The sequence below is a fragment of the Mobula birostris genome, chromosome 1, assembly GCF_030028105.1.
Source record: "Mobula birostris isolate sMobBir1 chromosome 1, sMobBir1.hap1, whole genome shotgun sequence".
Taxonomy (NCBI): domain Eukaryota; kingdom Metazoa; phylum Chordata; class Chondrichthyes; order Myliobatiformes; family Myliobatidae; genus Mobula; species Mobula birostris.
In genome coordinates this window covers 131,074,530-131,096,375 of record NC_092370.1, presented here as the reverse complement: position 1 = coordinate 131,096,375, position 21,846 = coordinate 131,074,530, and the positions used below count along the sequence as shown (strand labels likewise).

At 42.3% G+C, this 21,846-nt stretch overlaps 1 protein-coding gene across 1 annotated transcript; it reads right to left on the bottom strand.

The window, feature by feature from the left end:
- Positions 1-9,096: 9,096 nt before the first annotated feature.
- On the bottom strand, positions 9,097-17,978 carry cox6c (cytochrome c oxidase subunit 6C). The gene is made up of 4 exons (XM_072262406.1): positions 17,871-17,978; positions 17,380-17,497; positions 13,653-13,793; positions 9,097-9,200 (listed from the first exon to the last, which is right to left on the bottom strand). Exons 2-3 carry the CDS (start codon positions 17,488-17,490, stop codon positions 13,665-13,667), a joined length of 240 nt encoding a protein of 79 aa, XP_072118507.1. The 5' UTR covers positions 17,491-17,497; positions 17,871-17,978; the 3' UTR covers positions 9,097-9,200; positions 13,653-13,664.
- Between the last annotated feature and the right edge of the window lie 3,868 nt (positions 17,979-21,846).

Genomic DNA, 21,846 nt, shown 5'->3' with positions numbered 1-21,846 from the left:
GGTGCTTGAGGAGTATAAAAAGTGCAAGAAAATACTTAAAGTAATCAGGAGTGCTAAAAGAAGACATGAGGTTACCTTGGCAGCCAAAGTGAAGGATAATCCAAAGAGCTTTTACAGGTATATTAAGAGCAAAAGGATTATAAGAAATAAAATTGGTCCTCTTGAAGATCAGAGTGGTCGGCTACGTGCAGAACCAAAGGAAATGGGGGAGACCTTAAATAGGTTTTTTGCGTCTGTATTTACTAAGGAAACTGGCATGAAATCTATGGAATTGAGGGAATCAAGTAGTGAGATCATGGAACCTGTACAGATTGAAAAGGAGGAGGTGCTTGCTGTCTTGAGGAAAATTCAAGTGGGTAAATCCCCGGGACCTGACAGAGTGTTCCCTCGGACCTTGAAGGAGACTAGTGTTGAAATTGCTGGGGCCCTGGCACAAATATTTAAAATGTCGCTGTCTACGGATGAGGTGCCGGAGGATTGGAGAGTGGCTCATGTTGTTCCGTTGTTTAAAAAAGGATCGAAAAGTAATCCGGGAAATTATAGCTGGTGAGTTTAACGTCGGTAGTAGGTAAGTTATTGGAGGGAGTACTAAGAGACAGAATCTACAAGCATTTGGATAGACAGGGAATATTAGGGAGAGTCAACATGGCTTTGTGCATGGTAGGTCATGTTTGACCAATCTATTAGAGTTTTTCGAGGAGGTTACCAGGAAAGTGGATGAAGGGGAGGCAGTGGATATTGTCTACATGGATTTCAGTAAGGCCTTTGACAGGGTCCCGCATGGGAGGTTAGTTAGGAAAATTCAGTCGCTAGGTATACATGGAGAGGTGGTAAATTGGATTGGACATTGGCTCGATGGAAGAAGCCAGAGAGTGGTGGTAGAGAATTGCTTCTCTGAGTGGAGGCCTGTGACTAGTGGTGTGCCACAGGGATCAGTACTGGGTCCATTGTTATTTGTCATCTATATCAATGATCTGGATGATAATGTGGTAAATTGGATCAGCAAGTTTGCTGATGATACAAAGATTGGAGGTGTAGTAGACAGTGAGGAAGGTTTTCAGAGCCTGCAGAGGGACTTGGACCAGCTGGAAAAATGGGCTGAAAAATGGCAGATGGAGTTTAATACTGACAAGTGTGAGGTACTGCACGTTGGAAGAACAAACCAACATGGAACATACAGGGTTAATGGTAAGGCACTGAGGAGTGCAGTGGAACAGAGGGATCTGGGAATACAGATACAAAATTCCCTAAAAGTGTCATCACAGGTAGATCGGGTCGTAAAGAGAGCTTTTGGTACATTGGCCTTTATTAATCAAAGTATTGAGTATAAGAGCTGGAATGTTATGATGAGGTTGTATAAGGCATTGGTGAGGCCGAATCTGGAGTATTGTGTTCAGTTTTGGTCACCAAATTACAGGAAGGATATAAATAAGGTTGAAAGAGTGCAGAGAAGGTTACAAGGATGTTGCCGGGACTTGAGAAACTCAGTTACAGAGAAAGGTTGAATAGGTTAGGACTTTATTCCCTGGAGCGTAGAAGAATGAGGGGAGATTTGACAGAGGTATATAAAATTATGATGGGTAGAGATAGAGTGAATGCAAGCAGGCTTTTTCCACTGAGGCAAGGGGAGAAAAAAACCAGAGGACATGGGTTAAGGGTGAGGGGGGAAAAGTTTAAAGGGAACATTGGGGGGGCTTCTTCACACAGAGAGTGGTGGGAGTATGGAATGAGCTGCCAGACGAGGTGGTAAATGCAGGTTCTTTTTTAACATTTAAGAATAAATTGGACAGATACATGGATGGGAGGTGTATGGAGGGATATGGTTCGTGTGCAGGTCGGTGGGACTAGGCAGAAAATGGTTCGGCACAGCCAAGAGGGGCCAAAAGGCCTGTTTCTGTGCTGTAGTTTCTATGGTTTCAGAAAATAGTTACGGAAACAGCAATGAAGAATCCTTCCACATCTGAGTGTCCACACGGGACTTGCAAGACTGATAGTAGTGAAAACCAAGAGAAAACTACTGACACAATGAAAGAAGTCTTGAACATCGCCAGAGAAAGAGGACCTTCATTGCTACCCTAAATGCCAGCGGCATAACAGGCAGTAATAAGTGTATATCATCATATACTACCCAGAGATTTATTTTCTTGCAGGCATGCACAGTAAAACAAAGAAATACAATGGAATCATTGAAAACTACACACAAAGACTGACATTAACTGTTTTTCTCTGACCACAAATGCCTGGGTTAGCTATTCCCTTCATTTTCTGCAGATTTTCAGCACCTACACTTAATCTCATGATAAATCTAACTCTAGACCCTTCACCTAAGGTAATTGAACTCTGATACTCACAGCCAAAGTTGTCCACTCTGCACATTTAATAAGTATTTGGATGAATACTTGAAACATTAAGGCTTCGCAGGCTAAGAGCCGCGGTCTGCTTAATGGGATGAACGTAGATTGAAACTTGATAACCAGCACAGATATGGTTGGCTGAAGGCCTCCTTCCATGCCGTGTGACACTATAATGTTAATGTATAACTGAAGACTAAAAATAACTTAACATTAAAGATAAAAAGTCTGTGTGTAGTCGAGAGGAGTTTAAGATTAGATTCGGCTGCCTAACCAACTGCTAGGGAAAGGCTAGCCAGAGTAGATTTGAGTTAACCACCCCCAATTTATCTATTATTTAATGACAGCTTCCTTAGGCAACCTGGTCTATCAGAAACTGCAGGAAATTTAGAAGAATTGAAATTAATGTGCTCTGAAAGTGAATGCTGTTTCTAATTTCATTAGTGTGGAGGGGAAGAGGAATACTGAAGAATACAAGGTTCTTTATGTCTCTACCTAATGAATGCAAAAGCAGCACAAGATGTGCGTCCAGCTAAGAAAAACTAATAGTATTTTGTGCGACACACACAAAATGCTGGAGGCTCAGCAGACCACAGTGTAGCTCTTCAGCAAAAGATTCATTGCAAGATAGGAGAGAGGACATCCTTGCCTAACTCCAGGTTTGATGGGGAAACCTTCCCATCCATTAATCTGAACTGAACTTTGGATATCTGTGTAGAGCAGTTCGATGCAATTTCTTATTCCACCCACAGAACCTATTTATGTGTTTATGAAGGGGAATGAACAGCCGGCATTTCGGGCTGTGACCCTTGCTCATGACTGGCCAGTAGGGGTGGAGAACAGTTGTATGGATGCCTACCCGGTCAGCTTAGGCCAGAAGGCCATCAACAAGATATCACACATATACACGATGGGCATGCTCTCCAAACTGGGTTTTAGGGAGAGAATCAGAAATTGGATCCAACTGATCTGATTAATGGTTGGGGAAGTCTCCCCATCAAGTCAGGAGTCAGCAGGAATGTCTACTCTCCAGCCTTGTGTGCTGCGTTAAACCCTTCGCTAAAAAGCTTATCCTGTGGCACTTGCCCACAGAGCCTATGCATTGGCTGGACCCAGCTTCAGTGCATCCTTCAACACACACCCCTGCAGCCTGGAACGTGCCAGTTGGCAGCATTTCTCCACAGACATCTCAATGTGCTGGAAGACCAACAGGATTCCAGCCAAAGAGCATCTTTCATTGAGCTGCTGATCTTCCAGCAGCACTTGATTACTTTATTTCCGATAACCATATTGTCATCAACCCAAAACACAATCTGGAGATTCCTGAGATGCCAGTGTGAAAGCTACAGCAAGGCAAGGGTTAAGGTAATGTCCAGGCAAGGATAGCTTACAGATGGTGTGCAGTCAACCCAGCCAAGAAAGGACTTGGAAGGGCAATTTCCCTCTACACTGATGGGGACTTGCATCTCATGGCACAACAAATTAAAGATGCAAATGAAGGATTCTAGGGTGACGTTTACTATTGGTCAGTTATTTTACTAATTCTTAAATAATATTGGCCTTTAACATGGTTATTAACACAGTTCCTTAGTGTGATTGGTGAATGATTATGCAAAGGAATTAGAACAGCCAGAAGGTTTCCAATTGGTCAATATCTGTATTCAAATCAATTTCTATATAAAAGCAAGTAATTTCTTTGTTCAAACATTTGAACAGTATGGCAACAGTAGCTATGCTGTTCTCCTTGTGCATAAGTAAATAAAGTGCATTTGAGGAACAAGGACAGGTTTTCAGAGTCTAGTTAATCAGTGATGACACCCAGCAGTCCTGATATATCAGGAAGCTCTGGGCTGCCAGCAAACATTGATCCCTCACCTCCCCACAACTCCTAGGCAGCACCTATGGAGGGGTATAACAGTACAGTGTTTCAGGCCAAGACCCTTCAATAGGGCTGGAAAAGGGGGAGTAGCAAAATAAAGTGGTGCAGGGAGAGGAAAGAGTACAGCTTGGCATGTGATAGGTGGAAAAGGTAAAGGTCTGAAATAAGGAGGAATCTGATAAGAGAGGAGGGTTAAGAGTGGAGCCAAGCAATAAAGTTGGAGTATGTCAACTCTCTAGCACTATTCAATAAGATGACAGAGGTCTACACAATTTAAGTTACTTCAATTAGTTTAATCCTGTTGGGTTTTTTTCATTTAAATTAGACTAATTATAATACATTTCTGAACAGAGGCAGTTTGAAAGAGAATTGGAAGAGCAAACCTGCAGAGAGATAGCAGGCAACTGCAGGAAACATGAAGTTGTGGTGGTAGGAGATTTTAATTTTCCATACATTGATTGGGACTCCCATACTGTTAGGGGTCTAGATGGTTTAGAGTTTGTAAAATGTGTTCAGGAAAGTTTTCTAAATCAATATATAGAGGGACCAACTAGAGGGGATGCAATATTGGATCTCCTGTTAGGAAACGAGTTAGGGCAAGTGACGGAAGTCTGTGTAGGGGAGCACTTTGGTTCCAGTGATCATAACACCATTAGTTTCAATTTGATCATGGACAAGGATAGATCTGCCCCTAGGGTTGAGGTTCTGAACTGGAAGAAGGCCAAATTTGAAGAAATGAGAAAGGATCTAAAAATTGTGGATTGGGACAGGTTGTTCTCTGGCAAAGATGTGATTGGTAGATGGGAAGCCTTCAAAGGGGAAATTTTGAGAGTGCAGCGTTTGTATGTTCCTGTCAGGATTAAAGGGAAATTGAATAGGAATAAGGAATCTTGGTTCTCAAGGGATATTGCAACTCTGATAAAGAAGAAGAGGGAGTTGTATAAAAAGTATAGGAAACAGGGAGTAAATCAGGTGCTTGAGGAGTATAAGAAGTGCAAGAAAATACTTAAGAAAGTAATCAGGAGGGCTAAAAGAATACATGAGGTTGCCTTGGCGGTCAAAGTGAAGGATAATCCAAAGAGCTTTTACAGGTATATTAAGAGCAAAAGGATGGTAAGAGATAAAATTGGTCCTCTTGAAGATCAGAGTGGTCGGCTACGTGCAGAACCAAAGGAAATGGGGGAGATCTTAAATAGGTTTTTTGCGTCTGTATTTACTAAGGAAACTGGCATGAAGTCTATGGAATTGAGGGAATCAAGTAGTGAGATCATGGAAACTGTACAGATTGAAAAGGAGGAGGTGCTTGCTGTCTTGAGGAAAATTAACGTGGATAAATCCCCGGGACCTGACAGGGTGTTCCCTCGGACCTTGAAGGAGACTAGTGTTGAAATTGCGGGGGCCCTGGCAGAAATATTTAAAATGTCGCTGTCTACGGGTGAGGTGCCGGAGGATTGGAGAGTGGCTCATGTTGTTCTGTTGTTTAAAAAAGGATCGAAAAGTAATCCAGGAAATTATAGGCTGGTGAGTTTAACGTCGGTAGTAGGTAAGTTATTGGAGGGAGTACTAAGAGACAGAATCTACAAGCATTTGGATAGACAGGGAATATTAGGGAGAGTCAACATGGCTTTGTGCGTGGTAGGTCATGTTTGACCAATCTATTAGAGTTTTTCGAGGAGGTTACCAGGAAAGTGGATGAAGGGAAGGCAGTGGATATTGTCTACATGGATTTCAGTAAGGCCTTTGACAAGGTCCCGCATGGGAGGTTAGTTAGGAAAATTCAGTCGCTAGGTATACATGGAGAGGTGGTAAATTGGATTAGACATTGGCACAATGGAAGAAGTCAAAGAGTGGTGGTAGAGAATTGCTTCTCTGAGTGGAGGCCTGTGACTAGTGGTGTGCCACAGGGATCGGTGCTGGGTCCATTGTTATTTGTCATCTATATCAATGATCTGGATGATAATGTGGTAAATTGGATCAGCAAATTTGCTGATGATACAAAGATTGGAGGTGTAATAGACAGTGAGGAAGGTTTTCAGAGCCTGCAGAGGAATTTGGACCAGCTGGAAAAATGGGCTGAAAAATGGCAGATGGAGTTTAATACAGACAAGTGTGAGGTATTGCACGTTGGAAGGACAAACCAACATAGAACATACAGGGTTAATGGTAAGGCACTGAGGAGTGCAGTGGAACAGAGGGATCTGGGAATAGATACAAAATTCCCTAAAAGTGGCGTCACAGGTAGATAGGGTCGTAAAGAGAGCTTTTGGTACATTGGCCTTTATTAATCAAAATATTGAGTATAAGAGCTAGAATGTTATGATGAGGTTGTATAAGGCATTGGTGAGGCCGAATCTGGAGTATTGTGTTCAGTTTTGGTCACCAAATTACAGGAAGGATATAAATAAGGTTGAAAGAGTGCAGAGAAGGTTTACAAGGATGTTGCCGGGACTTGAGAAACTCAGTTACAGAGAAAGGTTGAATAGGGACTTTATTCCCTGGAGCGTAGAAGAATGAGGGGAGATTTGATAGAGGTATATAAAATTATGATGGGTATAGATAGAGTGAATGCAAGCAGGCTTTTTCCACTGAGGCAAGGGGAGAAAAAAAAAAAGAGGACATGTGTTAAGGGTGAGGGGGGGAAAAGTTTAAAGGGAACATTGGGGGGGGGCTTCTTCACACAGAGTGGTGGGAGTATGGAATGCGCTGCCAGATGAGGTGGTAAATGCGGGTTCTTTTTTTAACATTTAAGAATAAATTGGACAGATACATGGATGGGAAGTGTATGGAGGGATATGGTCCGTGCGCAGGTATGTGGGACTAGGCAGAAAATGGTTCGGCACAGCCAAGAAGGGCCAAAAGGCCTGTTTCTGTGCTGTAGTTTCTATGGTTTCTATGGAGAATGAGTTACCTCATGACCAAGAGATTTTGGGAATATAGTTACAGATTTTTTTCCTTGATCTACTTTTGTTTACTGAATAATGCAAAAGCTAAAATATTTGAAATTTGGCTTATTGAAACATAGAAAACCTATAGCACAATACAGGCCCTTCAACCCACAAAGCTGTGCCGAACATGTCCTTACCTTAGAACTACCTAGGCTTACCCATAGCCCTCTATTTTTCTAAACATGTATCTATCCAGGAGTCTCTTAAAAGACCCTATCGTTTCCGCCTCCTCCACCACTGCTGGTGGCCCATTCCACGCGCTCACCATTCTGCATAAAAAATATCCCTGACATCTCCTCTGTACCTACTTCCAAGCACCTTAAAAATATGCCCTCGCATGCTAGCCACTTCAGCCCTGGGAAAAAGCCTCTGACTATCCGCAGGTTCAATGCCTCTCATTATTTTGTACACCTCAATCAGGACACATCTCATCCTCTGTCACTCCAGGGAGAAAAGGCCGAGTTCACTCAACCTATTCTCATAAGGCATGCTCCCCAATCCAGGCAACATCCTTGTAAATCTCCTCTGCACCGTTTCTATGGTTTCCACATCCTTCCTGTAGTGAGGCGACCAGAATTGAGCACAGTACTCCAAGTGGGGTCTGACCAGGGTCCTATATAGCTGCAACATTACCTTTCAGCTCTTAAACTTAATCCCACAATTGATGAATGCACCTTATGCCTTCTTAATCAGAGTCGACCTGCGTAGCAGCTTTGAATATCCTATGGACTCAGACCCCAAGATTTCTCTGATCCTCCAAATTGCCAAGTCTTGCCATTAATGCTATATTCTGCCATCATATTTGACCTACCAAAATGAACCACCTCACACTTATCTGGGTTGAACTCCATCTGCCACTTCTCAGCCCAGTTTTGCATCTTATTAATGTCCCACTGTAACATCTGACAGCCCTCCACACTATCCACAACACCCCCAACCTTTGTGTCATCAGCAAATTTACTAACCCATCCCTCCACTTCCTCATCCAGATCATTTATAAAAATCACAAACAGAAGTGACCCCAGAACAGATCCCTGAGGCACACCACTGGTCACCGACCTCCATGCAGAACCACTCTTTGCCTTCTGTGGGGAAACCAATTCTGGATCAAATGCCTTGCCTAAATGCATATACCCTACATCTAATACCTTCATCAGTGTGTTTAGTCACATCCTCAAAAAATTCTATCAGGCTCATAAGGCACGACCTGCCTTTTCACAAAGCCATGCTGACTATCCTAATCATATTATACCTCTCCAAATATTCATAAATCCTGCCTCTCAGGATCTTCTCCATCAACTTACCAACCACTGAAGTAAGTATATAGGATGCTGTGTGTCAATTCTTAGGGAATATTATTCACTATAAAGGTAGGTCTTGATTACATCAGAAATTAGTTTCAACCTATATAATATAGTCCTTTCAGCCCACGATGTTGTGCCAAAGATCAGTCTAACCCTTCCCTCCCACATAGCCCTTCAGTTTTTTTAAATTATCCATGTGCCCAACTGACTCCCTTAAATGTTCCTCGTATATCTGCCTCCACCACCAGCCTTGATAGCCTGTTCCACAAACCCACCACTGTGTAAAGACTGTAGGAAAAAAATGTCACTAACATCTCCCCTATACCTTTCTCCAATCACTTAAAATTATGCCCCTCATATTAGCCATTTCCACCCTGGGAAAAAGTCTAGATCTTTTAAAAACTGACCTGCCTAACTGGTGGATGTACAAATATCCATTCTAGATCACAAATGTTTTTCCCCATGCATTCATTTCTTATAAAAAGACCAGTCATCACCAATACTCAGAACTGTATGAAACTAACATTTTTGTCCCCACCCCAATAAATAGTTTTACCAAGATAGATGCAATGAATTATTGGACTCAAAGAAAATTCTCCGTTTTAAGGGTCAACAAGGAAGTTAATACATTTTATTGATACATCTTCAAGTATGGAAAATACACAGATTGTATCTTCATTGTCTTTTCTCTGTGAATAGAGGATAATCCTTGTCAAAGTGCCTGTTTCAAAAAAAGTAAAAAATTTATATTAGCACAATTTTAGAGGCATCAAAATCAACATCTACCTCAAAAGGGAAGCTGTTCATTGCAGAATTAAATTATTCTTATGAACTTGAACTGTACAATATTTTAAATTTAGAACAAACTATTTGAGAATGAAAAAACTAACTACTGAAAATCAATACAAAATTTGCAGCAATGTTTTCTAATAAATTAGTGATCCAAGTATGACCTTTGTTTCTGAACTCAAAACTTAGTTTGAAATTAGTAGCAGCAAATAATTGAATCCCTATCTTGTCACCTATAAAGGGAAGCACTGCACAGTTCACTGTTCCTTGCAAATCATAAAACTTACTCAACTGATCAATTTGTGAATTATCATTAACATTACACTGAAAATACAAAAATATCTGCTGCAGCTGCTTTATCATATTGCAATGCCAAAAAGGTGACTGAAAGCTAGTGACAACTCTAGCTTGAACTAGCCCCTTCTATTGTAAAGATCAAAAGACACAAGGAGTATTTGACCATTCAGCCTATTGAATCTATTCCATCTGCTATTATCCCTCTTAACCCACTCCCCTACCTTCTCCTCATAAACCTTTGATACCGTTAAAGATCAATACCAGGGACTCAAATATTTATAACTTCCATTAACTGAAAAATGGAGTAAAATGTAAGAAAATGTGAGATTATTCACTTTAGAAAGAAAAAGCAAATTATTATTTAAATGTCCAACTCATGCTATGTTTGGAGGATGCTTTACATGTTATGGAGAAGGAAATGCAAAAAGGAAATACGTACATGGCCCTTCAGATGTATGGTAATAAAGCTGCTAAGAAAAATGATGTCTTACAGCAGTGAAAAATCTATCCTGGAGCACTGGTCAAGTGGATGAGTGGATGTGTAATTGAAAAGGTTGTCAGATGTACCACATGCTCAGTATCACAAAAAGAACATTGTGAATGATGGCTCCTCATATAACGTAATAAGCCCCTGCACTTGCTCAGTGGATACAAAGTAGACATCCACAGAAAACCAAGCCATATCCAAAAAGAGGAGGTTTGGGAACTCTTAGTTGGTTCTATTGGCAGTGCTCCAGGTAAAAGGAGCTCTGATGTTAATCTCCAACCAAAAACAATCTAGGTTAGTGTAATTAGATTAGATACATTAGAATGCTCATTAGACACATACATTAGAATGCTCGTGGAAACAAGCAAAATTGCAAATGTAACTTCTGTAGAAGGAGTAAGGGGGTAGACTATTTTCTAAATGGGTAGGAAATTCAGAAAACATATGCAACAGGCTTGGGAGATCTGGTGCAGGATTCCCTAAAGGTTAATGTGCAGGTGGAGTCAGTAGTAAGGAAGCAAAATAAAATGTCAGTATTCATTATGAGAGGACTAAAAACAAGGGTGTAATGCTGAGGGTTTATAAAGCATTGGTCAGACTGCACTTGGAGTATTGTGAGCAGTTTTGAGCCCCTTATCGAAGAATAGATGCGCTAGCACTTGAGAGGCACCAGAGCAGCTTCACAAGAATGATCCCAGGAATGGAAGGGTTAATGCATGAGGAGTGTTTGATGGCTCTGAGCCTGGACTCACTGGAGTTTACAAGTGGTGGGGGAAAGGGGAAGAGAATCTCATTGAAACCCAATGAATAGTGAAAGGTGTAGAAACAGACAGCTGGGGAAGACAAGTATTTAAAGCAGAGGCTGATAGGTCCTTGATTGGCAAGGGTGTCAAAAGCTACAGGGAGAAGGTAGACCAATGGGTTTGAGAGGGATAATAAATCAACCATGATGGAAAGGCAGAACAGACTTGATGGACTAATTCTCCTCTTATGTCTTATGGTATTTTTCATCCTTTTTATAGCTCAGCAACTCCACATATTACTAATATGACATTCCCTCATGCTAAGCTTTATTTTTCAAAAAGTTTAACTTTTTTCCTCAATATGTTTAATTTGAGATGTGAGCATCAGTGATGACATCATTTAATAGTCACAGCTCATTGTCCTCAAGATTCTGCTGAATCACTACTTGAAGTGGTATGGGTATACTTGTAATAGAAATGCTGATGTTTTGGTGAACAGTTCCAGAATTTAAAAAAAACAATCCTTTCTGCTTTTGACTTTATGTTGACTTCACCTTTTCAAAATTGCACCCTATTCAGACCTGGCACTGAATTTTTCAGTCAGACTGTTTGACAGTTGGCTGCAATGCCAGTGCGATATTGCTTACCCCATGTCCCTGGTGCCCTGTGCCAAACCAATTCTAGCAAAACAAAACCAATCCCAACAAGCAACAATTTGCCTACAATCAGCTACATTGCCCATAAAAAGCATTTACCCCAAGTTTTCATGTCTTATTGTTTTACAACATTGAATCACAGTGGATTTAATTTGCTTTTTTGACAAGAAAGTGTTTTTCTGTTGATCAGTGTCAAAGTGAAAACAGACATCTACAAAGTGATCTAAATTACAAATATTAAACTCAAAATGATTGCATAAGTATTCACCACCTTTAATATGACAAACTAAATCATCACTAGTGCAGCCAATTGGTTTTAGAAGTCACATAATTAGTTAAATGGAGATCACCTGTGTACAGGCAAGGTGTTTCAATTGTTTGTAGTAAAAATACACCTGTAGGTACAAAGTCCAACTGCTGATGAGTCAGTATCCTGGCAAAAACTACACCATGAAGACTGAAGAACACTCCAAGCAACTCCGCAAAAAGGTTATTGAAAAGCACAAGTCAGGAAATGGATATAAGAAAATTTCCAAGTCACTAAATATCCCTTGGGGTACAGTTAAGTCAACATCAAGAAATAAAAAGAAAATGGCAGAGCTGTAAATCTACTTAGACCAGGCTGTCTTCAAAAACTGAGTGACTGTGAAAGAAGGGGACAAGTAAGGGAGGCCACTAAGGGACCTATGATAACTCTGGAGGAGTTGCAAGTTTCAGTGGCTGAGATGGAAGACACTATGCATACAACAACTGTTGTCTGAGTGCCCACCAGTCACAGTTTTATGGGAGACTGGCAATGAGAGAGCCACTGTAGAAAAAAAAACTCGCTTGAAAACTCGGCTAGAGTTTGCCAGAAGGCCTGTGGGAGACTCTGAAGTCAGCTGGAAGAAGGTTCTATGGTCTGATGAAACCAAAATTGAGCTTTTTGGCCATCAGACCAAGCACAATACATGAAAAATACACAATCCCTACCGTGAAGCGTAACAGTGGCTGCACCATGCTGTGGAGATGCTTCAGTGCAGCAGGCCCTGGAAGGCTTGAGAAGGTAGAGAGTAAAATGAATGCAGCAAAATACAGGGAAATCCTGGAAGAAAACCTGATGCAGTCTGCAAGAGAACTGCTACTTAGAAGATTTGTTTCCCAGCAAGACAATGACCCCAAACATAAAGCCAAAGCTACACAGGAATGGCTTAGAAACAACAAAGATCATGTCCCAGAATGACCAAGTTGGAGTCCAGATCTCAATCCAATTCAGAATTTGTAGCTGGACTTGAAAAGGGTTGTTCACTTACGATCCCCACGCAATCTGACAGAGCTTGAGCAGTTTTGTAAAGAAAAATGTGGAAAAGTTGCAGTGTCCAGATGTGCAAAGCTGATAGAGACCTATCCACATAGACTCAAAGGCTGTAACTGCTGCCAAAGACTCATCTACTAAATACCGACTTGAAGGAGATGAGTAATTATGCAATTATTTTGTTTAATAATCGTAATAAATTTAGACCAATTTGTAGAAATTTGTTTTCACTTTGACACAAAAGTAATGTGTCCAAAAATAAACCAAATTAAACCCACTGTGATTCAATGTAAAACAATAAAGCATGAAGCATAGGCACTGTATCAGACATTCTACCCGAACCCTTTTCTGCAATTCAAAAAAGCTTATTTTTCCAACATTTGCTGGCAATGGTGAAAATACTTCATTGGGACACCAATTTTCTCCTGACATACCAAAAGTAGTATTTACAGCTTTCTGTCAATTTTGATGTATTTTTTAATATCAGACCATATCGATTGGCCCGCCATAGCTATTATTGCTTTCAATTAATCATTTTGCTTACACTTCATACATATGTAGTTCAAGGACTCAAATTTCAGAACTTGTCTGCAATTTGACATTAAAACTGGCTAAGGGCAGAATTGTGACAACACATTCCTTGCATTCTACTTCATCACAAGCCGTGGAGCAAAAAACTGCATTCAATGACTTATGAAAATCTCTGAACATACCTTCCTGATACATGCCACAGACCAAACAACATTTAAAATATAATCCAAGTTCCTAAACCTTTTCCGTTTAACCTTGAATCTTGTTCCACCATTCTCTCAAGAAATCAAAGCCAAAAATGTCTGCAGTAAAAATGCTCCACTTGCAAATTTGTTTCAAAAGCTTTTGAAGCAGGTGAACCTACAGGAAATGTTACCTTTGCAAAAATTTACTTTGATTTCTTTGGTTGCACACTTTGAAATATTCCAGCTTCCCTCATAGCTTCAAACTCCTGCATAGCGTCGTATTTCTTGTAGAAGTCAGCATATGCTTTCTTCCTCCGCTCTCCCACTAATTGCTGAAGGTTTAAAACAGGACAAGGTTGCATTGTTATCATTTTACCGATTTAGGAATATACACACAATGGCCACTTTATTAGATACTCCCTGTGCCCTCTAAAGTGAGCACTGAGTGTTTGTGGTCTTCTGCTGCTGCAGCCGATCCACTTCAAGTTCTGACATTTTGTGCATTCAGAGCTGCTCTTTTGCACACCACTGTTGTAAGGTGTAGTTATCTGAGTTACTGTTACCTACATGTCAGCTTGAACCAGTCTGGCCCTTTTCCTCTGACCTCTCATTAACAGGCATTTTTGCCAACAGAACTGATGCTCACTGTTTTTTTATGTTGTTGTTCCACACCATTCTCTGTAAACTCGAGACTGAGTGTGAAAATTCCAGATAATCAGTTTGAGATACCCACACCACACCCTCTGGCACCAACAATCATTCCACAGAAACATCACTTGGCTCACTTTATCCCCCCATTCTGATGTTTGGTCTGAACCCCGTGACCATGTCTGCATGCTTGTGTAACACGCTATAATATTTCACTGCTAATGTAATGGTTTCTCTGTAGCAGCAATGTCTGGGTTATGACTAGAGATAATGGGGCTTTGGAATGTGAGATTATCTAATGAGGGATGTTGTTCTTTCTTGTGGGTCTGGAAGAGCGATTTTCACGGTCTTTCATCAGCGAGAGGGGGAGGAAGCGTGGAGAGAGCTAGTAGACCACCCGACGGAGTGGACTGGGAGTGAGGGTCCGAAGTTTAGTGACACTCAGAGGAGGTCAATGGTTGCTGAATGGCCGTATCAGTGAGCTTCCAATGTGCACTTTTGGCTTTGTCTTTAAAATGGGCCCTTTTTGTTTTTATTTCCTTTACTAACCCTATATTCAGATTAAGATTTATAAAGTTCAATCATTTAACTGAATATGGTGTACTGTCTGATCTTTGCAGTGCAGGTTTGTAACTGGTCAACGCATCACACAAACGAGATTTCTTAGCTTGGCAGGGCCAGAAGCTGTCTTCCCCTAGACAAACACGTGTGGCCGAGGCTGAGGGTTACACCTGTATGCATTGCCTTGATGCTACATGATTGATAGGCTGATATGTACCAAAAAGTGCCATTGAGTACATTTTAGAGTGACACTGTACACATATTGTTGAATTGTTTTTTTTAGCACAAAAGCCAGTGCAGTGATTAATGCATCTTGGCGCCACAGTAGCACAGTGGTTAGCATGCTATTACAGCGCCGGGTGCTCCAGATTTCAATTCCGCTGCTCTGGAAGGAGTTTATGTTCTTCCACAAATGCACAGGTTTCTTTGGGTGCTCTGGTTACTTCACACATCCAATGACGCACTGGCTATTGTCCTGTGATCTGTGATCAGGCTAGTGTTAAGTAGGTGGGTTGCTGGATGGTGCAGCTCAGTGAGCCAGAAGGGCCTGTTCCGCACTGTATCTCTAAAATAAATACAACTTCTCCCTTGCTTTTTTACAAAATTGTCATCATGACCAGTTATCTGATTTTCTAAGATACAAATTTGAAGAGATTATACAAGCAAAAAAAAAAATTGAAATGAAGCCATAAATTAGATTGGATGTACCAGAAGCATCTTCACCAAATAGTATTTTGGGTTGTCACTAATTGGTTATGGAAAGCAGTAATACCAAATTTGTTAACAGGATAAAATGTTCTCCTTTTCTTTTATTGTACCATTACTGAAATCAGCACAGCAACATTACAGACACTCATGCCTTCAAGAATATTTTATACAAACTCAAAAGTTTGAAATTGAGAGAAGATTGACATCATTTGTCCCACTGAACCTACATATTTGTGGAACTATATTATTCCTTTTTCCACAAGAATTTTAGTTGCTATTTGATTATTGAATTGCTTTCGGCACATGTTGTTGTTTAGTTCAGTTTGCTTGAATATTTCTTGCAGTCTCCTTAACTGATGTTGATCAGTTAATCCAGTTATTAGTCTTGCCACTGAAAACATCCTTATCAAAATTCATAACTTGAAGAGTCTTAAAACTCTTAAATGCAATCAAGGTGTCTAAAGTTACCACATCTACAGCTTCATCTTTTCCCAGTGAATCAATTACAAACAAGAATCTTTTACAAACATGTGGTTGGTACCTGAAGAACAGAATGCAAGAGCTACTTGGAACAAAGTCAGTAAATCCTTATTGTATTTGTTAAGGAAGATGCTGGCAAAATATTAGAAGAAGGGGTAGAGGTAGTGGACTGAGGTAAAAATTAACAGTAGGCATGTCATTCACAGATTCAGCAGACAGTGGAAACCTTGAGCAACAAACACAAAGTGGTGGAAGAACTCTGCAGGTAAGGGAGCATCCATGAAGAGGAATAAAGAGTCACGTTTTGGGCAGAGACCCTTTATCAGTACTGGAGAGGCTAGCTAAACCAAGACTAAACATCACAAGGACCAAGTGGACTGCATCTCAGAATGTGAAGGAAAGTGAGCATAGAGAAGGCAGAACATGCTCTCACCTTCCAATTCTTCCCACATTTTTGTTTTCTCTCAAGAAGTGGGAAAAGTGCCAGAGATTTTTAAGGGCATTTCTAGTAACTGCAGACTGGTCAGCATAACATCTGGTCTAGATGGTGTTTTAGAGAAAAAAATAATTGGTGAACTTAAGCAAGTCAGCACTTGGATATTTCAATTAAAAACACTGGATCATTAGATAGTGAAATTTGAATTCTCTACCATCAGGCTGTGGGGGCTCAGTCATCATATTCATACAATGAACAGATTTCCACGCATGAGAAAATCAAGGATATGGGGAATAGTGCTGCAAAATGGAGCCAAGGATAATCTGCCATAAGATTAATAAATGGTGGAGCAGGCTTCAGGATCTGACAGCCCCTCCTGCTATTTCTTTTGTAAAGCAAGTAGTCTTTAAGATTATGACAGGTTTAGAAAAGGCAGACAAAAAAAAGCTGTTCCCATTAGCTCATAAACCTCCTACCCTCAAGTTTTTTTTATTCTGTCTTCCCCTTTCCTCTCCATTCCTGATGAATGGTTTATTCCTCCCCATAGGAGCAGAACCAGGCCATCCAGCCCATCGAGTCTGCTCCACCATTTGACCACGGCTGACTTATTTTCCATCTCAAGCCCATTCTCCCCATAACCTTTGATACCCTTATAAATCAAGAACCTATCAACCTTTGCTTTAAGTATACCCAAAAACTGGCCTCCACAGCCCTTTGTGACAGTGAATTCTGCAGATTCATCATTCTCTGGCTAAAGAAATGGCTCCTCATTTCTGCTCCAAAGAGATATCACTCTATTCTGAGGCGACTTGACCTGCTGAACTCCTCCAGCACTTTGTGTTCCCATTCATTTCCTGATGCTTCCGTTGGAGTTAAGTCTGTATCATTCTTTGTATTGTGTATGTCTTATATTTTTTTGTGAATGTACCTGACGTTATGCTCCTCTGCTGCAGCAAGTAATTCATTTCATCTACGCATATGACAATAATCTCAATTTTGTATGTGACGCATCCGCTATTTTATAGTGTCGGTTACTGTAAGAAGGGTGTGGGGTAAAGAGTAACAGATCCATCAAAATGCATTACCCTGAAGGCGCCAGCTACGGAGAAAGCTAGAGTAACCGCTATAGCTAAATGAAATCGCAGGCGTTTGGCCAGCAGGCCTCGCATGGCAGGCTTGGCAATCACAGAAGACATGGTTTACCTGGAGGAAAAGAAGACAGAACTAACCTTAACACGGGCCTTAAAATCGGAATAAATGTAACATTAACAGCGAAATAGGTTAATACCCGAGGCAGCCCCCCTCCCCACTCTCCCACATAGTGGTTCCCCACCTCCAGGGTTATTCCCTGCCCAGTCAATCCCCAAAGCTCTTCAGTTCCGGGCCCCGCCGTTACTTCCTCTTCTAGCCGCCCTGACCCTGGCCGCAGGCTCCAAGGTTACCGGCGCGGATGCGGAACCCACAGGGACCATGATATTAAGCTGACGGATGTAGCATGCTCTTAGCGGCACCGCCGCATGAGCCCCGAAAAGCCGCCCCTCAATCCCAAGCCTGGAACCCCGGCGCCAAAACTCACCCCGCTCCGTTCTTCTTACACGGCGACAAGACACCCACTGCGCTGCCGGCCGACACCAACTTCCGCTCACTACGCGATCATTTCCGCTCCTGGGACGCCGACTCCCGCTGCCAATCACCCCCTCTCAGACTCCACCCATTGGTCCCGATTCCTCACTGACACTTTCAAGCCCCACCCACATACGTCAGAGATCCCGCCCTTGCCCACGTGATAATAGCTCGGCTGGGGAGGGGGAGGGACAACTACCAAACTCACAGAGGAGCGGTGTGTGAAGTGGAGCTGAAACTGTGAGGGGACGGAATTGTTGTTGTTTCTGGTTGGAACCTGCATTTCTCTCAAAGCGAATATCGGAAGTTATTAATTTATTTATTGAAATACAGCAGGGAATAGGCCCTTCGAGCTGTGCCACCCAGCAATCCCCCGATTTAATCCTAATCTCATCATGGGACAGTTTACGATGACCAGTTAGCCTTCTTTGGACTGTGGGAGGAAACCGGAGCACGCGGAGGCAACCCGCTCGGTCACAGGGAGAAAGCATACAAACTCAGTGGTGGGAATTGAACCCGTGTCGTCTGTAGCGTAAAGCGTTGTGCGAACCGCTACGCGACTGCATTCATCCTTTACATTCACAGTCGATGCTTTCAGCACCGTTCTGTTACATTCCCACACACAAATAGCACTGCTGCCACTCAAGGGTGGTACACTACGACAATAAACCTCGCCCTGTCCGGGAGCAAAGAGCCATAATACTGTGGTCCTTCCCCGCTGAGTCCTTCTGCAGTCGCTGCACCAAGTTTCAGTGCATCTCTCAGCACAACTCCTGCAGTTTGGCTGTACCACCAGGCCACAGCATTCCTCCACCGACATCTCGATGTACTGGCAGACCAACCACATTCGGGCAGACCAAAAAGCGTCTTTCAGCAAGATGATGGCCCGCCGGCAGCACTTGATGTTCACCTCCGTGTGCTTCCCTGAGAATAGCCACAATAACACAACCCACAGAGGTGAGCTACCGTCTCTTCCCCACCACAGTCATCACGCAGGTATGGGTTGTGCGGATGATCCTCCAGGGACGATCTGACTGGGAGGGCCCCTCTCACTCCAGCCAGGCTGTTAGTGAGACCTGGCGATGAGGCATTCTGCCAGATGGGCTGGACAGTCTGCTTGGGAGACCACCCCACTGAGTCCTTCTGCAGTGCCTGCAGAACGTTCTGCACTGACCACTGTCTTGTGGTCAAAGGTGCTGGCCCAGAAGAACTTTTCAACAAAGTACACGTGATGTTGGGCCATCCAGCTGACTGGGATGTTGCGCAGCAACAAAGCCAAACCCATCCTTTGCAACACCAGGGTCAGATAGGATCTCGTCACGAAGTGGTACTTGGTACCCGCTTACTTAAATTCCATGCACAGCCTGATGTGGTTGCAGACGGATGTGTTCATCAGGGTGAGAGTGACATTGGGTATGTTTTTGACCCCGCTGTCCAGGGTCTTGTGCATTTTTCCCTGTCTGGCCCACTCCAGCTTGGATCCCCAAATGAACCTGAAGACAGTTCAGGTGATTTCCAAAGTGGAGGGGCAGGGGACAGACCACAAGTACAGCAGCTCTGAGAGCACCTCACACCTGATGACCAGATTCTTCCCAGTTATCAATAACTCCCTACAGTCCCAATTTCTGTGTTACTTTCGCAGCCCTTTCCAACCAATTCCTGTCGTATACCCTGGACCACGCCCCCCCCCCGAACCAGATTCCCAGCACCTTCACGTAATCAGACCTGATGCTGAAAGGGACTCTTTCAAAGACTCTGCAACTCATCAAAATCAACAAAAAACCTCGGCACGTCGTGGTACTTGGCGCCCACGTATTTAGGTTCCACACACACATCCTGATGCAGCCACACACGAAGGTGGTCATCAGGGTAAGGGCGGCATTGGGTATAGTGTTATATTTGAATGCATGCAGTATACGGAACAAGGTAAGTGAACTTGCAACACAGTTACAGATTGGGATGTATGACATTGTGAGCGTCACTGGATCGTGGCTGAAAGATTATAACTGGGAGCTTAATGTCCAGAATAGACATTGTATCGAAAGGGCAGACAGGTAGGCAGAGGGGCTGGCATGGCTCTGTTGGTAAAAAAAAAATAAAATAAAATTAGAAAGAGGTAACATAGAATCAGGAAGTATAGAATCGTTGTGGGTAGAGCTAAGAAACTGCAAGACTCTGATGGGAGTTATACACTGAACTCTGAACAGCAGCAAAGATGTGGTCTACAAATTACAATGGGAGATAGAAAATGCATGTCAAAAGGGCAAAGTCATTGGGGATTTCAATATGCAGGTAGATTAGGAAAATCAGGTTGGTGCTGAATTCCAAGAGGGGGAATTTGTAGAATGCCCAAGAATGGCCTTTCAGATCAGCTTGAGGTTGAGTCCACTAAGGAATCAGCTATTCTTGATCGGGTGTTGTGCAATGATCAGAGAGTTTAAAGTAAAGGAACCCTTAGGAGGCAGTGATCATAATATGAGAGGATTCACACTGCAATTTGAGAAGAAGAAGCTAAAGTCAGATGTATCAGTACTACAGGGGAATAAAGGGAAATACAGAGGCATGAGAGAGAATCTGGCCAAAATTGATTGGAGGGCAACACCAGCAGGGATGATGGCAGAGCAGCAATGACTGGAGTTTCTGGGAGCAACTTGGAAGGCTCAAGATACAGGATAGATACATCCCAAAGAAGAAGTATTCTAAAGGCAGGATGATGGATGCAACCATGGCTAACAAGGGAAGTCAAAACCAACATAAAAGCCAATGGTATTAAAGAGAATACCAAAAGTTTCTTCAGATATATAAAGTGTAAAAGAGAGCTGAGAATAGATATCAGACTGCTGGAAAATAATGCTGGAGAGGTAATAATTGGGGACAAGGAAATGGTAGATGAACGGAATAAGTATTTTGCCTCAGTCTTCACTGGGGAAGACACTAGCAGTATGCTGGAAGTTTGAGAGTTTCGTGGGCAGAAGTGAGTGAAGTTGCCATTACAAGGGAGAAAGTGCTTGGGAAACTGAAAGTTCTGAAGGTCGATAAGTCACCTGGACCAGATGACCTACACCCCTGATCTCAAAGAGATGGCTGAAAAGATTGTGGTGGCATTAGTAATGATCTTTCCAGAACCAATAGATTCTGGCATGGTTGAAGAGGACTGGAAAATTGCAAATGTCATTCCATTCATCAAGCGGTGTGGGAGGCAGAAGAAAGGAAATTTTAGGGCCAGTTAATCTAGCCTCAGTGGTTGGGAAGATGTTGACGTTGATTGTTAAGGATGTGGTTTCAGGCTGCTTGGAGGCACATGATAAAGAAGGCCAAAGTCAGCATGGTTTCCTCAAGGGTAAATCTTGCCTGACAAATCTGTTGGAATTCTTTGAAGAAGTAATAAGCAGGATAGACAAAGGGGTATCGGTGGAAAGTGCACACTTAAGGCTTCTTAACAAGCTATGAGCCCATTGTATTACAAGAAAGATTCTAGCATGGATAAAGCAATGGCGGATTGGCAGAGGATAAAGAGTGGGAATAAAGGGTGCCTTTTCTGGTTGGTTCTTGGTAACTAGTGGTTCCTCAGAGGCCTGTGTTGGGACTGATTCTTTTTTTGGTATATGTCAATGGTTTGGATGAACGAATCGATGACTTTGTGGCCAAGTTTGCAAATGATATGAAGATAGGTGGAGGGGCTGGCAGTGTCAAGGAAACAGGCTACAGAAGGACTTAGACAGACAAGGAGAATGGGCAAGGAAATGGTAGATGGAATATAGTGTTGGGAAGTGTATGGTCATGCAATTTGGCAGAAGAAATAAAAGCATAGACTATTTTCTAAATGGAGAGAAATTCAAAAATATGATGTGCAAAGAGACTTGGAAGTCCACTAGCAGGTTTCCCTAAAGGTTAACTTGCAAGTAAGTTGTGGGTGAAGAAGGCAAATG

Bases quoted from the DNA above. Each gene is read 5' to 3' on its own strand.
- cox6c (XM_072262406.1), bottom strand. From the start codon at position 17,490: ATGTCTTCTGTGATTGCCAAGCCTGCCATGCGAGGCCTGCTGGCCAAA. The intron at 13,794-17,379 runs GTAATGCATTTT...TTAAACCTTCAG, and splicing joins CCGTAGCTGGCGCCTTCAGG to CAATTAGTGGGAGAGCGGAG.